We start from the raw sequence: 16,794 nt of genomic DNA, 5'->3' as shown, positions 1-16,794 counted from the left end.
TCCGAAGCATCTACCACATGTATTTTAAAGTGCATCTTTAGATGGTTGTGAGCATGAGGAGAAGAAAGGCCAGGAAAATATTTTTTGGGGGAACACTAAAAAGAAATAACTTTGTACTTATTATCACCACACACAAGGCCATTCAGCCCATCAGATACATGCACATGCATCAATCTGTTTAGTCTGCAGCATCGTTGGATGACTATGTGGTAGGTGGACTGGGTGGATGACTGATGGTTGGGATAGGTTACCACACTGGCCTTCCCTATCTTTTGAAGCCAGCTTGTGTACAAGCAAGGGTGGATTTGCTGGATGGTGCAGGCATCTTCTGACAATTCCGGACTTGATTCGCAGCCTCTGACAATTCCGGACTTGATTCGCAGCCCCATTTCTGGCTGACGACCCGACCCGTTCGTGTTCAGGTTTATTACTATTGTTGTGTGTACCGAGGTACAGTGAATATCTTTGTTTGACGTGCAATCCAATCAGGTCAGATAATACTGTTCCATCAAGTCAAACTCCAGTACAGTGATGAAGATACAGTGTGCAGAATACAGTTCTCAGCATTGTAGTGCATCAGTTCCACAGACAAAGTCCAATGTCACTGTGACAATGAAGTATTCTGTTCCTTTTATGTCCTCACTGTGGTAGACCAGCATCGGGCAGTATCCTAGCTTATTGAAGGAGCTTTCAGAATCCTGAAAACTGATGGGAAGAAACTGTTCCAGTGTCTGGTGTGCGTAGTTGTTATGACTGGTTTACAGGAACTGAACCTTGCCAGGGCTTTTTATTTTCCTTCTGTCCTTGCAGAGTGATTCTGTGCCTTGAAGGGAGTGACTTGCTCCTTTATGAGTCACGGCAGATCCAGAGGCACTTTCCCATGGAGTTAGTCACGTTGCATCCCAGCCGTGGCTGACAGTGCACCAAGGTTCAGCTCCCATTCACCTACTCCTGCCCCACCTTAGCCCACGGTGCTGCAGCCCAGGCCATGGCATCTGGGGAGTTCATCCCACACTGCGTCGCTAATCTAAAATGCAACCCTGCTGCTGCGAGCATGCAGCAAACCACTGGGAATTGCAGAGGGTACCATGCAACCCAACCGGGTTGCCCCGTCAACTCTGATGCACCAGAACCAAAATTAACCAATCGCTCCTTATAGCTAAATGCCCTCTAATCTACACTCATTCCCCATCATCTTCACCCCCTGTCACCAGATTCTACCACTCACCGACATTTGGATAGGATAGGTTTAGAGTGTATGGTCCAAATGCAGGCAAGTGAAACTATTCCAGTCATGGTATATTGGTCAGCATGGGCAAGTTGGGCCGAAGGGTCTTTTCCCCATGATGTATGATTTTATAACACACTAATGGGGCGGCACGGTGGGGAAAAGTTAGAGTTCCTGCCTTACAGCGGCAGAGACCCAGGTTCGATTCCGACTGTGGGTGCTGTCAGTATGGAGTTTGTACATTCTCCCCGTGACTGTGTGGGTTTTCTCCGGGTTCTCCGGTTTCCTCCCACACTCCAAAGACGTGCAGATTTGTAGGTCAATTGCCGTCGGTTAAAATTGTCCCTAGTGTGTAGGATAGTGCTGATGTACGGGGATCGCTGGTCGGCTTGGTCTTGGTGGGCTGAAAGGCCTGTATCTGCGCTGTACCTCGAAAACAAAAGCTGAAACCAAAAAAATAATTGATAGCCGCTGATTAACTTATCAACCGGCATATCTTTCGGATGAGGGAGAGATGCAGAAGACCTAGGGGGAGCCCCAGTGATCACGGAGAGGGGTGCAAACTCCACACTGACAGCACCAAAGGTCACTATCAAGCCTGGTTCGCTGGAGTTGTGAGGCGGTGGTTGTATTTGCTGCACCACTGTGCAACCCAAAGACAATAGGCTTAGTGTAGATAGGGTAGAAGTGTGGGGGATTGAGAGAGGGAGAGCACCATGATCTTTGAACCGGTGATAAATTTTGCAAATTGTCTCCTACAAAAACTACCACAAATCTTTTGAGGTCATTTAATCGGAACTTGTTCAAAATGAAGGCATCACTCCCTTTTTTTATATTGCTGTTGAGTAAACATTGAGTGACCTTCAGTTCATGGTGAAATATATCTTTCATGAGTTTCTACCAGCTATCCATTCTCCAAATGCACAACATGCAAACAATATATTGCTTTCCCATTGAGTAGCTGCAATACTCCTTGCCCGGTGCTTTAACAATGAGATGGTGTTTGGGTGAAAAGATTGCCAATTATGGTGGGGACTTACCCTCGCCGGGGATCTCTGGAGAAGAGCTCCGACTGCTGTCCCACGGCCTTACAACATCTTTTGAAGCCGCGGTCTGCGGTGCTTCTAACCGCGGCGCGGCGGGGACTTTAGATCTTCGACCGCCGGCCAGCAGCCTACACCATCTTGAAGCCGCGGTCTCCGGTGGGGAGGCACTGATTCAGGACTTACCTTGCTGCACATCTGGCCGCGACTGCGGAGGGTTGTGGTCCCGACCACGGGGGAAAATGGAGGAGGACTGACTCAACTTTGTGCCTTCCACCACAGTGATGAATGATGTGGTGGATGTTTGTGTTCAATTTTTATTGTGTATTGTGTGTTCTTTTTTTTATTGTACCGCTGCTGACAAGTTCATTTCACTGCACTTTATTGTGTATGTGGCGAATAAATCTGACTATTGACTATATGTCTGGTGACTAGCGGCTAACGAGCTTCGTTTAGTTTAGAGACACAGTGTGGAAAGAGGCTGTTCAGCTCTCCGAGGCTGCGCCGACCAGCAATCCCCGCACACTAACACTATCCTACGCATATTAGGGACAATTTACAATTTTACCAAGCCAATTAACATACCAACCTGGATGGCTTTAGAGTGTGGGAGGGAACCGGAGCTCTCGGAGAAAACCCACGCAAGTCGTGGGGAGACCGTACAAACTCTGTACAGACAGCACCCGTGGTTAGGATCGAACCTGGGTCCCTGGCGCTGTAAGGCAGCATCTCCACCACTGCGCCCCCATGCCGCCATTTTCTCATTCGCCCATGGGGGAAAAACCATGGCAACCGGTTTTAACTTTGCTGGAAATCCTTGCAAGTGGGAGTGAGACGATGGGAGGGGGGGTGGCAGAGCAAAATGGGAGCGGGGAGGAGACGCAAGGCTTCTACATCTGGGTGAGGTTTTCATTATCTGGGGGATAACCTACGACTGTGCCCCATGTAACAGGGGTGGGGAGGGGGGGTGAACCTCTCCATGCAGGGCTAGGGGTTGGGAGAGCAGATTCCATGCTCTACGCTGCAATACTCACTCAGACCTTGAATACTAAACTCAGTCACGGGCATCGGGTTTTACATGGGCCATGGTAGCAGCCTGGCAATGTTACTGGACTAGTAATCAGAGGCTTGGATGGCCTCCAGCAACTAGTTCAGATCCCTGCACGGCAGCTGAGGAATTTAAATTCAGTTAATTAGGCCGTGCTGATCGTGGATTGTCTGGTTCACTGCCATCTTCATTTAGTTCACTGTAGTGGATGCCGCATGGAAACAGGGCCTCCAGCCCACAGAGTCCATGCCGACCATCCATCACCCATTCACATTAGGTCTCAGTTATCCCAGTTTTGTACCCACACCCCTACACAGCAGAGGTCAATTTACAAGACTAATAAACTGACAATCCCGCATGCCTATAGGATTTGGGAGGAAACCACAGCACCTGGAGGAAACCCACGGGGAGAACGTGCAAACTCCACACAGACAGCACCCGAGGTCAGGATTGAGCCCAGGTCTCTAGCGCTGTGAGGCAGCGATTCTACCAGCTGCGCCACTGTGCCGCCATGTTAGTCTGCGTGTGATGCTGGATCCCGTGTTCATTTTATTTGCAGCGACTGCCTTCCTGGGGATAATCAGAAGAGGTGATGAAAATATACCAGAGGGTCTAGTTTGTAGTCATTTTCAGCGACCCACTCCCGGAGAGACAGAGGAACACATATGGACCAGACCAGCGTAAGGATTACAGCGTGTGAAGCTGGCCACATCAACTTATTTCCCCATCAGATTATTTCTGAAGCAAAATGATATTTTAATCCTCAAAGGAACTAGATTTTTATTCAAGATTTATTTAACTAATTGAATTTAACATTTCCAGCTGCTATAATGAGATTTGATCTCATGACTCTTGGTCATTAGTCCCGGCCTCTCAATAATCTTTATCATTTTCATGTGGCAACGGCGGTGAGGCCAACATTTGCTGCCCAATGTTGTTTGTGTGTGAGAAGATGCTGCGTTCACAAGTTATAGGAGTAGAATTAGGCCATTCGGCCCATCGACTCCACTCACCATTCAATCATGGCTGATCTCTGCCTCCTAATCCCATTTTCTTGCCTTCTCCCCATAACCCTTGACACCGTTCTAATCATTGTTTGACTGTTTAGGTTGATGTATACAGCACACAGGACATTTGCAGATGGGGGGGTCTGGGAGGTGGATGAGGGATTTAGCTGGCCTGGGCCAGTGGTCAATGGACAGTGAACAGATCACCTTCCTTCTCCAGTCCAATGGAGACTGTGGCAACATTCCTCTTTCCAACGGATAGTAAAAGGAGTGTCTGAACTGCAGAGGAGTCTGAGCTGAAGCCAAGTCTGTTTTTCGGTAGGGGGATAATGCATGGTTCAGAGTGCCCTTTCACCTGCTGGGAGAGAGAAAGGGGCTGCCTGAGAGGGAGGGGTGTGCGGTTCCTCATTACCCAGGCCCTGCTTATGATTAGTGGATCTGCCTATTTCCGCAGCACTGGAGACGGCAGCTGAAGGAATGCAGCCACTGAACTCTTAATGGTGGAAGAGCGGAGCTCGGAGCCTAAATCAGCCTCATTGTGTGGCAGGTGACCCGCGTGACCCCCCCTTTCACTGCCCACAATGCTGTGTTTTAGTCTTAATTCTTGTGTCCATTAGGACAAAACAAAAGGAGGCAAAATGACCACCACAGAACAACAATGGGCCGACTCCTTTGGCACCATTGTTAATCATTTAAAATCATTTTTCACTTCTCGCCCGAGACGTTTATAAATGGGTTTTTCTTTAGGTCCAATTCTTCTCCGCCCTTCGCCGCCGTAAAAATGTAAACTCTTTCTAGCGGCCCGGCCAGTGAATGGCGGGAGGCAAAAGCCAGCGCGGGTTCCCTGACACTCGGAGACCTGAGGCATGTCTCCATGGCCACGCCGACCCCTTCAGGCCAAGCCGTCTGCATTCTTTTCCCAACTTGCAGGTCAATCCTTGGCCCTTTCCCAAGTCTTGGAGAGACTCCCACCCCCCCCCCCCTCCCCCCTCACCCCATCACCAAGCTTCCAGTGGGAACTGTGCTGGAGGCACGAGGAACTGCAGATGCTTGAATCTTGCGTAAAGCACAAAAGCGCTGGAGGAACTCGGCGGGCCAGGCAGCATCTCTGGAGGACGTGGGATGTTTTGGTTCGGGATCCTTCAGATAGTTTGTTATTGGGAGCAGTATAGAGCATCGCAGCAATGAGTTGCTGCCTTACAGTGTTAACCTAGGTTTGATCCTGACTACGGCTGCTGTCTGTATGGAGTTTGTGCATTCTCCCTGTGACCGCGTGGGTTTTCTCCGGGTGCTCCGGTTTCCTCCCGCACTCCAGAGAGTCCCTAAATTGTCCCTAGTGTGTAGGATAGTGTTGGTGTAGGGGATGATTACTGGTCGGCATGGACTCGGTGGGCCGAAGGGCCTATTTCTACGCTGTTTCTCTCAAAACACAGTGCTGGAGGTACTCAGTGGGTCAGGCACTGTGGAGGAAATGGATAGGTGACATTTTGGGTTGGGACTTTCCAGCCGTTCAGCCTTTCCATTCCCTCCACAGATGCTGCCTGACCTGCTGAGATTAATTGGCTGTCAAGACATTGATGGTGTAAGAAGGAGCTGCAGATGCTGGTTTAAGGATGTGGTGGGAAGCCGGAGCATCTGGGGGGAAACTCACCCAGTCACAAGGAGAACGTGCAAACTCCACACAGGCAGCACCCGAGGTCAGGATCGAACCCGGTTCTTTGGCATTGTGAGGTAGCAGCTTTAGCAACAGCACCTCTGTGCTGCATCTTTAATCACCCGGCTGCTGGCAGCAATGCCTTTCATTGCTACAGCCTCTAGCTTTGTCAGTCCCTCCTGAGACCTCCACCTCTCTCTCCACATTTAAGACACTGCTTAAAGTTTATCTCTCGCCAACATAACCACTATGTACTTTGCACGGTCTTTTAGATATATGAAAATGTTTCCCACAAAATATTCTCAGGAATGTGGCCTATAAAATGTTTCATTAAGATGCATTTGAGGGGAAGCGGAACAGACACATCAGGGTGAAAGGAATGGGTTAGGCTGACACATGGGGAAACTAAGAGAGATTCACGTTGAGTTGCTGCCTTACAGCACCAGAGTCCTGGGTTCAATCCTGACCACCGATGCTATCTGTACGGAGTTTGTACATTCTCCAGGTGGGTTTTCTCCAGGTGCTCCGGTTTCCTCCCACATTCCAATGGCATGTGTGTTTGTAGGTTAATGGCTTCTGAAAATTGTCCCTAGTGTGCAGGATAGAACAAGCATACGGGTGATCGTTGGTCGGCATGGACTCAACGAGGCAAAGGTCCTGTTTCCTAATATTAGTTCAGAGACACAGCATGGAAACAGGCCCTTCGGCCCACCGAGTCTGTGCTGACTAGCGATCCCCGCACATTAACACTACCCTACACACTCTAGAGACAATTTATCATTTATATCAAGCCAATTAACCTACAAACCTGTACGTCTTTGGAGTGTGGGAGGAAACTGAAGATCTCGGAGGAAACCCATGCAGGTCATGGGGAGAAGGTACAAACTCCGTACAGACAGCACGTGTAGTCAGGATCGAACCCGAGTCTCTGGCGCTGCAAGGCTGCAACTTTACCGCTAGGCCACCGTGCTGCCCTGAACTAAACTAAATGCTGGCATGGACTGGTTGGGCCGAACAGCCTGTTATTGTGCTGTATACTGATGTAATGCCGTGTTTTGTAGCATGGTTCTATTCCGCTTGCCAAGGTACAAAGGTAGAAACAATGTCCGCTTGTTTCAATGTGAGCCTCCCGTCCATGAGGGCAAGATAGGAATTTCTGTTTTTAGTTGAGAATGTATAGAAAACAAAAACACTGAACGGTTTTGCGATAATTTTCCCAAGACCTCGCTGTCAAATTTGGCATTTCATATTTGGAAGCACATGACAGGACAGTCATTGCTGGTTGCTCTGGCCGATGACCTCTCTCATAAAAACAAGTTAACGTTTCAGGCCATTGACGTTTGCTGCAAGACTTGTGCATTACATCTGTGGACCTAACCATATTAGGGGCTATACTTCCCTTTGCTAATCTCAGTGACTTGTCTGGGAGCATCGCGTTCCATTCTCAGCGGTAGAGTTGCTGCCTCACTGCGCCAGAGACCCCAATTCAATCCTGACTGCGGGTGCTTGTCTGTATGGAGTTTGTATGTTTTCTCTCCCCCCCCTCTCTCCCGCCCTACCCACCCCCCTCTCCTCCCCCCTCTCTCCCCCCCTCTCTTCCCCCTCTCTTCCCCTCTCTCCCCCCTCTCTCTCCCCCCTCTCTCTCCCCCTCTCCCCCACCTCTCCCCCACCTCTCCCCCACCTCTTCCCCCTCTCCCCCCCTCTCACCCCCCTCTCCCCCCTCTCTCCCCCCTCTCTCTCTCCCCCCTCTCTCTCACCCCCATCTCTCTCCCCCCCCTTCTCTCCCCCCCTCTCTCACCCCCTCTCCCCCCCCTCTCTCCCCTCCTCTCTCCCGCCCTCTCTTCCCCCCCTCTCTTCCCCTCTCTCCCCCCCCCCCCCTCTCCCCCCCTCTCTCTCCCCCTCTCTCCCCCCCGCTCTCTCCCCCGCTCTCCCCCCTCTCTCCCCCTCTCTCCCCCCCTCTCCCCCCTCTCCCCCCTCTCCCCCCCTCTCATCCCCTCTCTCCTCCCTCTCACCCCCTTCTCTCCTCCCCCTCTCATCCCCCCTCTCATCCCCTCTCTCCCCCCCCCCTCTCTCCCCCTCTCCCCCTCTCCCCCTCTCTCGTGTCAACACCCTACACTAGCCTCTCAAACAGCCGCAGGGAACAGCTGGATTGTCAGATCACCGTCTTCCTAAATCTAAATCCTGCCTCGCCCATCTGTACGATTTACCAACCCCCCACCTCCCCTTGTTCACCATCCCCCATCGCTTTGCTCGTCACCCATCAAGAACACTGTTCAGTTCAGTTTAGTTTTAGAGACACAGCGCGGAAATACTGGGTCCGCGCCGACCTGCGCTCCCCCGCACACTCCTACACACCATCCTACACACGAGGGGCGATTTACAGTTCTTACCGAAGCCAATGAACCTCCAAACCTGCTGGATTTATAGTGTGGGCGGCAACCTGAGCACCTGGAGAAAACCCACACGGTCATGGGGAGAACGCACAAAGTCCGTGCCGACAGAATCAGAAGTGGTCAGAATCGAACCCGGGTCTCTGGCGCTGTGAGGCAGCAACTCGACCGCTGCGCCACCACTGCCCGCGGGAGTGGAGTGAGATTGGCGTCGGGGTGTGTTCGAGGGAGTGGTGGAATGGCCTCGAACCCCTCATCAACGCTGGAGGTTTCTGTGAGGGGGGGGGGGGGGAACTCGTCACGAGAGCCAATGGTTGGGGAGGGGGGGCTGAGGGAGGGGAGAGGAGGTTGGGGAGGGGGGGGGGGGCTGAGGGAGGGCAGCCTCTCCAGGAGGGGAGAGGAGCTTGGGGAGGGGGTTGTGGGGGAGGCCGGGTGGATGACAGTGTGGGAAAGTGGGAAGGTGCCAAGGCTGAGAGCGAACAGCCCTTTCCCATCTCCAGGCCACTTGATGGGAACAGGCTGTTGGTCGGCAGGCTGCAGCCTGAGAAATCCGAGCTCCCATACTGGATCCTGATTTATTACCAGCCCTGCTCTCACTCTGCACTCAAGCCATTACTCTTTCCTCGTTCTTTCCTGGTGGAAAAATGCCTGTTAATATTAACCCCTCTCCCGGCAATGTCACATTTTCTCCCTCCCATAGTCATAATGATAATGAATAATAATGGATGGGATTTATATAGCGCCTTTCTAATACTCAAGGCGCTTTACATCGCATTATTCATTCACTCCTCAGTCACACTCGGTGGTGGTAAGCTACTTCTGTAGCCACAGCTGCCCTGGGGCAGACTGACGGAAGCGTGGCTGCCAATCTGCGCCTACGGCCCCTCCGACCACCACCAGTCACTCACACACATTCACACACATTCACACACAGGCAAAGGTGGGTGAAGTGTCTTGCCCAAGGACACAACGACAGTATGCACTCCAAGCGGGATTCGAACCGGCTACCTTCCGGTTGCCAGCCGAACACTTAGCCCATTGTGCCATCTGTCGTCCCATGTCATAACATAGCCATAAGATCGCAAGGTGGAGCAGAATTAGTCCATTCGGTCCATCAAGTTCACTCTGCCGCACGATCATGGCTGATCTAATTTTCCCTCTCAACCCTCTGGGGTCACACAGTGTAGAGGATAAGACGAGAGGGAATTTTGTTCGTCTTCGGGTGATGAATCGGTGGAATTCTTTGCCACAGAAGGCCGTGTTGGCCGTCAATGGCAATTGTTAAGGCGGAGATTGACAAATTCTTGATTAGTACGGGTGTCAGAGGTTATGGGGAGAAGGCAGGGGAATGGGGTTAGGAGGGAGAGATAGATCAGCCATGATTGAATGGCAGAGTAGACCCGATGGGCCGAATGGCCAAACTCTGCCTCTATAACCTATGAATACATGAACCCCATTCTCCTGCCTTCTCTCCGTAATCTTTGACGTTCTTAAGGTCCTGTCCTACTTTCACGACCTAATTCACGACCTTTTTTTACTCGTGGACATTTTTCATCAGGCTAGAAAAACGCCCCGACCTACTTGATGCCACGAGTACCCACGACTAGCATCACGATCTGATACGACCTACCTACGACCTCATGACGACCATGCTGGAGTATGAGTCAAGGGCAAACTCGGCAGAGGTCGTGAATTAGGTCGTGAAGGTGGGACAGGCCTTTAACTCAACAGGAACCTCTCAATCTCTGCTTTCATCATGCCCAATGACTTGGCCTTCATGATTCCTCCCTTGCTTTGAAATCATCAACAGTTCATAGAGAAGGGGCAGGCCATTTGGTCCCTCTGTTGTAAACCAGCGATTTTATATTCCCGGGAGATAGATATCGCTGGTAATGCTTACATTGGTTGTCAAACCCTGGTTGCCCTAGGACTGGGAAAGCAGTTGAGCGCCATCCAACTCGTGGGTCTGGAACCGTACCTAGACCAGACCTGGCGAGGACAGGTCGTAGAGTCATAGAGTGTGGAAACAGGCCCTTTGGCCCAACTTGGCAATTCCAACCAACATGCTCTATCTACACTAGTCCCACCAGCCTGCGTTTGGCCCATATCCTTCTAAACCTATCTGTAGATTGATGAAAACCTCTCTGTAGATTGATGTAGACTCCACCCCACTGTAACACTTATTCTAACACTTGCTTCCAGCACGGTTCAGTTCGAGCAGCTAGGATGTACTGACAACCAACCATCCTTTATGCTGTTAAAGTCTCAGTGCTGATTAAAGATAAACTGGAATCACATTCTGTGTCTGGTGTATGTCTACACTATCCTATCAATATACCCCTCTAAATGTTTCTTAAATGTTGCGATACTACCTGCGATAGTGCAAAAGGAAAGTGGCCTCCGTTCTTGAATGGCGCTATTGATCTAAATGGGTTTTTGCAATAATCTGGTAACCCCAGGGTTATTGCACTGCAGGCTAGATTTTTATTAAAATACTCAGATTTATTGCATTGAATTTAAGTTCTTTAGCTGCCGCATGGGATTGTAACCTGGGTTGATGAATGCTCGTCCAGTAACTGAGCAGTAAGAGTGCTCGCAGAGCAACCGTAGTCAGAGGTCCCTGAGTTTTTGTTTATGTTTTAATGGCACGCAAAACGCTGCGGTTTCCAGACTCTTCTGAGTGGCGCTGTTGCTAGTGTCCTGCCTCACAGTCACAGATCTCGATTCAATCACGACCACTAATGCAGTCTATGTGGAGCTTATATATTCTCCTGGTAACCAACTGTGTTTCTTCCAAGTGTTCTGGTCTCCTCCCAGATCCCAAAGATTGGCTCCATGAATTGGTCATGAGTAGTAGAATCCCACGGGATGGAGATGGGGGATGGGTGGAAATGTCGGGAGAATATCATAGCATGATTGTAGGACTGGTGCGGATGGATGCTTGATCCCACAGCGTAACGCTGCGAGTGACTCGACTGTAATCATGTATTGTCTTTCCGCTGACTGGAGAGCAGGCAACAAAGGCCTTTTACTGCACCTCGGTACACGTGACAAACTAAACTGAACTGAACCAACTTGGTGGGATGGTTCTGTACTATGTGAACTTAGACGAACCATATCGTCAACAAACTTCTTCTTCTTCTTGCGTATGACGTGCACAGCCTAACGTTGTAGGACAACTTGTTCTATTTGATCTTATTTGATTGTGCACGCCGGGTTGATTGCATTCGTCGAAACAGGGCGGACCACGTGAAGGTTGCAATCTCCCACCCCGTCAACGAACTAATGTTACAGATTTGATTTCAATTCTCCACCCAGGAAAGTTGTGGGAGTTGGATCACTGGGGTATTTAAAGGGAAAATAAGGGGACTGAGGGTGCCAGAAGAGGAGTTGACGATAGATCAGATCAATCCTTGGTAATGTTGACGGGATGGGCCAGGTTTGAAGGGCCAAGTGGCATACTCCTATCTTTGTTTGTTATTTGTTTGGCTATGAGGGGAGAGGCTGGACAAAGTTGATCGACACAAAATGCTGGAGTAACTCAGCCGTTGAGGCAGCATCTCTGGAGAGAAGAAATGGGCGACGTTTCGGGTCGAGACCCTTCTTCAACTTCTTTGGACAAAGTTGGATTGTTTTCTCTGGAGGGTCAGAGGTTGAGGGGAGATCTGATAGGAGTGTATAAACTAATGAAACACAGATAGGATAGACTGTCAGAATCCTTCTACCAAGGTGGAAATGCCAAAGATTAGAAGGCCTAGCTTTATGGTGAGAGGGGGATAATATTAAAGGGGATGTAAAGGGGCAAGATTTTTCTCACAGAGGGTGGAGGGAGACTGGAAGCCGCTGCCAGGGGTGGTGGTGGAGGCATGTATGTTAAAGACTTTTGGATAGGCAGGGAGGTATAGGGGGAGAGAGCGATAGGGATCACAAGATAGCAGCTTAGTTTATCATTGCAACATATGCGGCACAGACATCGTGGGCCGAAGGGCCAGGTCCTGTGCTGTACTGCTCCATGCGTAGTTAAGAATGGCGGAAGCTGGTTTTCACCGAAGGCAGACACAAAATGCAGACGTAACTCCATGACTGGGGCAGCATCTCTGGAGAAAAGCAATAGGCGACGTTTCGGGTTGGAGTCCTTCTATAGACTCTGCCTGCCCCGTTGAGTTACTCTAGCATTTTGTGTCTATCTTCTGTATTGCTCTATGTTCTATATTCTAACAATCTGGTACTGTGATTACTTTTGTTGCTGTTTCCACAGAGTACAACAGAGCTAAAGCCCCCCTTTCTCCTTTCTTTCTCGCTTTGTCTAGATGTCGGTCTGGTTTTATTGGGAATTTGTGCCAGTTTCCTGATCCTTGCCAAAGGTCACCCTGTCTAAACGGAGGGATATGCGGCAGTTTGGTGTTGGACGGCGCGGCTCGGTACACCTGCACGTGCACTCGAGGGTTCAGAGGTAAGTCGTGATGCGTTGGCTAGGGGACCGCCCAGCAAGGCCATTTGGTGAGGCAGAATGGGAGGTTGGGTGCAAAGATCCTATAGCGAGCAAGATAGTCCACTCGACGAAAAAGACGTAGTACGGTCATGGGCAGATCCATGGGTAATTTTCGGCCCCATTTCCGTAACCGGCTTCCGTCTCCGCACCAAAGATCCCGTAGCGGAGCAAAGATACTAGTGCGGAGACGGAAGCCGGTTACGGAAATATTCTCGTAAAAATAAAAGTTATTTGGGAAAAATCTGCTCCTCATTTTCAGAATTATAATTTATTAACACAAACTGTTCCCCCGCAACGTTGATTACACTGCCAGTCGGGTCGGGTCGGGTTATTGAAATGGATGAAAAAAAGGCCCACGTTCCGCTCCGTTTGCTAATAACGTCCCCATTGCATTTAAAAGGAGTTAGTGCGCCTATCTAATCTCACGCTATAAAGAGATCTACTTCAGGTCCACCGGTGGTGGGCTATTCTGTGCATAGCCTTGCAGAATGTGAGCGCACGGCCACGACTCAGAATGGGACAGACAACCGGAGGGAGTCCGGCACCAAATCAAAACTTCTCCAGTACAAAGGCTGATAGATTAGAAAGGCCAAGGATCATTTGGCGTTTTCCCAAGCCAGGAGGGAACGATGAGCGGTGGAAAAATCCCAAGATGCTTGGAAGCAGAATGATAGTCAGAGCACAAGGACCTGCAGGTGCGATGCGCATCTTGAGCGATTAGGACCCCACTTCAGCGAGGCTGTCACCTGCAGCATCTCTGGAGGGAATGAATGGTGGAAGATCATTCAGGTTGGGAATGCGGATAAGGCTGCCGTGGTAATGTGTAGGAAGGAACTGCAGGTGTTGGTTTACACTGAAGATAGACAACAAATGCTGGAGTAACTCAGCACGTCAGACAGCTTCTCTGGAGAAAAGGAATGGGTGATGTTTTGAGTCGACCCTGGAATAATGGTAGTGCTTCCGTAATATGGACCAGTGAATTAGGAATGGAATAGTTTAGAATAGAATAGAGTGCATTTTATTGTCATTCAAACAGGCAAGGTTTGAACGAAATTTCATTCCTACAGTTTTGACATTACAAAAAAAGTCAAGACACACACTTAACACAATTTACACAAACAATTTACACAAATGTGAAATTCTTTGCTTGCAAACCCAGAGAGTTAAAGTAATAATAATAATAATAATGGATGGGATTTATATAGCGCCTTTCTAATACTCAAGGCGCTTTACATCGCCTTATTCATTCACTCCTCAGTCACACTCGGTGGTGGTAAGCTACTTCTGTAGCCACAGCTGCCCTGGGGCAGACTGACGGAAGCGTGGCTGCCAATCTGTGCCTACGGCCCCTCCGACCACCACCAATCACTCACACACATTCACACACAGGCAAAGGTGGGTGAAGTGTCTTGCCCAAGGACACAACGACAGTATGCACTCCAAGCGGGATTCGAACCGGCTACCTTCCGGTTGCCAGCCGAACACTTAGCCCATTGTGCCATCTGTCCTCCCAAAGTAAGAGGTGGGGTGGGCAATACACTAAGATACTTCAGGATAGGAAGGATAACCAAAGGACTGAGCAGAAAACAGTGCTGGAGGAACTCAGTGGGCCAGGCAGCATCTGTGTAGGGAATGGACAGGTGGTGTTTCAGGCCAATTCAGTCTGAACACAGGTCCTGACCCGAAACGTCGCCTATCTATTTCCTCCAGCTCTTTGTGTTTTGTTTAAGCTATGCTGGTCTTCGTGAAACAGACAAAGAATCTTGGCAGACACAAGGAAGTGCAGATGCTGGAATCTTGCGTAGAATACAGAGTGCTGGAGTAACTCAGCAGGTCAGGAGGACATGGATAAGGGATGTTTCGGGTTGGGACCATTTTTCAGTAGCTTGGCAAAGAGAGTTGACAAAGCATAGCTCATTGGGCAGCCTTTGATTTCCCCAACTCTCCATATGCTTTCTGCCACAGCTTACATCCAGCACCTTCCCAGGCGAGTTATCTTAGTGTTAGTTGCAGCAGATTTGATTATTACATCACACTCGCACTCCCCATCTTCGCACTTCAACTCTCCGTGACCTTGGATGCCTCGTACACCAGTAGCTGGCAATGTTTCAGTTGCCCAGCTCCAAAACTCTAGTTCCCACCTTGCTATTCTGTACCTGTTTGGTCAATTTGCTGGGTAAATCTTATATTGAGTCATGGTCATTCTGTATAAAGAACATAAACTGGCTCTTTGGCCCACCGTACCTACCATCAAGTACCAATTTACGCTAATCCCATCTATCAGCGTTTGGCCCATAGCTTTTTACACTCTGACAATTCAAATGCTCATCCAGACATTTTTTTGAAATGAAAGAAATGAATCAGGCCCTTCAGCCCACCAAGTGACTGCTGAGGATCGATCACCCATTCAAACTAGATCTAATATCCCACTTTCGTATCGACTTCATATACATTCGTGGCAATTTGAGGTCAGTGAGGGGGAGAAAGCTGTGAAGAGGCGAGGAGCCTTATTCTCTGGTGCTGCAATCAGTCTGAAGAAGGGTCTCAACCCGAAATGTCATCTGTCCATTCCCTCCACAGATGCTGCCTGACCCACTGAGTTCCTCCAGCACTTTGTGCTTAGCTCTCGATGTAGAATCATTACTTTGGCGTAAATATGAAAGAAACATGATGATGGCTTGTGCAAGAGTAAACCACACTCTACCTAGAACACCATTAGCATCATCGTGGTTGAATACTTTAATTGATACTATTGTCCACAATGGGGCAGATCCAGTGGTCAGTAGTCAGTCACCAATGGGCTGGGACTGGCCTTTGTGCTTGGTGGCTTCACCAGGAACAAATCAATCTGGGATCCCATTGCTCACTGCCACCTGGTGGGGATGGTTGGAAGTACAAGCATTGAGATTGGCGTCCACAGTGTAGAATGGTCGATGGATGATGGAAAACCCAAGACACCGTTTGGCCCATTGTGTCTGTAGCAGTGGAAGAGAGCCTCTCCGTTCAACCCCAGCTTCAGGTACCAGGTCTGTGGTCCAGTAGATCATGGGACTTCTAACATGCATCACAAGCATAGCCACATGCATCTAGCATAGCCATCTCACAACTCCAGTGACTCGGGTACAATTCTGACCCCTCCTGCTGTCTGCGTGGAGCCTGCATGTCCCCCCTATAGCTGCGGGGAATTCTCCTGGATCCCCTGATTTCCTCCTTCACCCCAAAGCTGTGCGTGTTGGTCAATAGACAATAGGTGCAGGAGTAGGCCATTCAGCCCTTCCAGACAGCACCGCCATTCAATGTTATCATGGCTGATCATCCACAATCAGTACCCCGTTCCTGCCTTCTCCCCGTATCCCCTGACTCCGCCAGATTGTCGGTTAATTAGCTGCTGTAAATGGCCCCAAGTGTGTAGGTAAGTGGTAGAATCTGTGGGGAGTGGATGTGAATGTGGTGAGAATTGAATGGGATGGGTGTAATAGTCGGTTCATGTAGATTCAGTGGGCTGAAAGGTCTGTTTCCGTGCTGGATTACTCTGTGATATCCAAATACCTCTGGACTCCCATCAAACTTGCACAGAAAGAATAGTCACTTCAGTGAGGAGTTCTAGTATTTAAATAAAGGAATTTACAGGAGCCAAATATAAAGCATTGGAGGACCTCAGCAGGTCAGACAGCATCTGTGGAGGGAATATACAGACAATAGTTTGGGTTGGGACCCTCCTTCAGACAGTCAGAGTAGGGGGAGCAAGCTGGAACAGAGTCTTAGGGATGGGACAAAGCCTGGCAAGTGATAGGTGGAAGAAAGAACTGCAGATGCTGGTTTAAATCGAAGGTGGACACAAAATGTTGGAGTGACTCAACGGGTGAGGCAGCATCTCTGGAGAGAAGCTTAAACGTCGCCCATTCCTTCTTACCAGAGATGCTGCCTCACCC

The 16,794-nt window shown here is 49.7% G+C and overlaps 1 protein-coding gene across 1 annotated transcript in view; it reads left to right on the top strand.

Moving 5' to 3' along the window:
• Nucleotides 1–16,794, top strand: part of LOC116991852 (neurogenic locus notch homolog protein 2-like) — a 140,106-nt gene that overhangs the window by 57,945 nt on the left and 65,367 nt on the right. Inside the window, exon 3 of the mRNA XM_033050828.1 lies at nucleotides 12,681–12,823. Within this exon, the coding sequence (XP_032906719.1) occupies nucleotides 12,681–12,823 (143 nt within the window). The remainder of the gene's footprint in view (nucleotides 1–12,680; nucleotides 12,824–16,794) is intronic.

The sequence above is a fragment of the Amblyraja radiata genome, chromosome 35 (assembly GCF_010909765.2).
Source record: "Amblyraja radiata isolate CabotCenter1 chromosome 35, sAmbRad1.1.pri, whole genome shotgun sequence".
In the NCBI taxonomy this organism is placed as follows: Eukaryota; Metazoa; Chordata; class Chondrichthyes; order Rajiformes; family Rajidae; genus Amblyraja; species Amblyraja radiata.
This window is presented reverse-complemented; position numbering and strand designations above follow the sequence as displayed.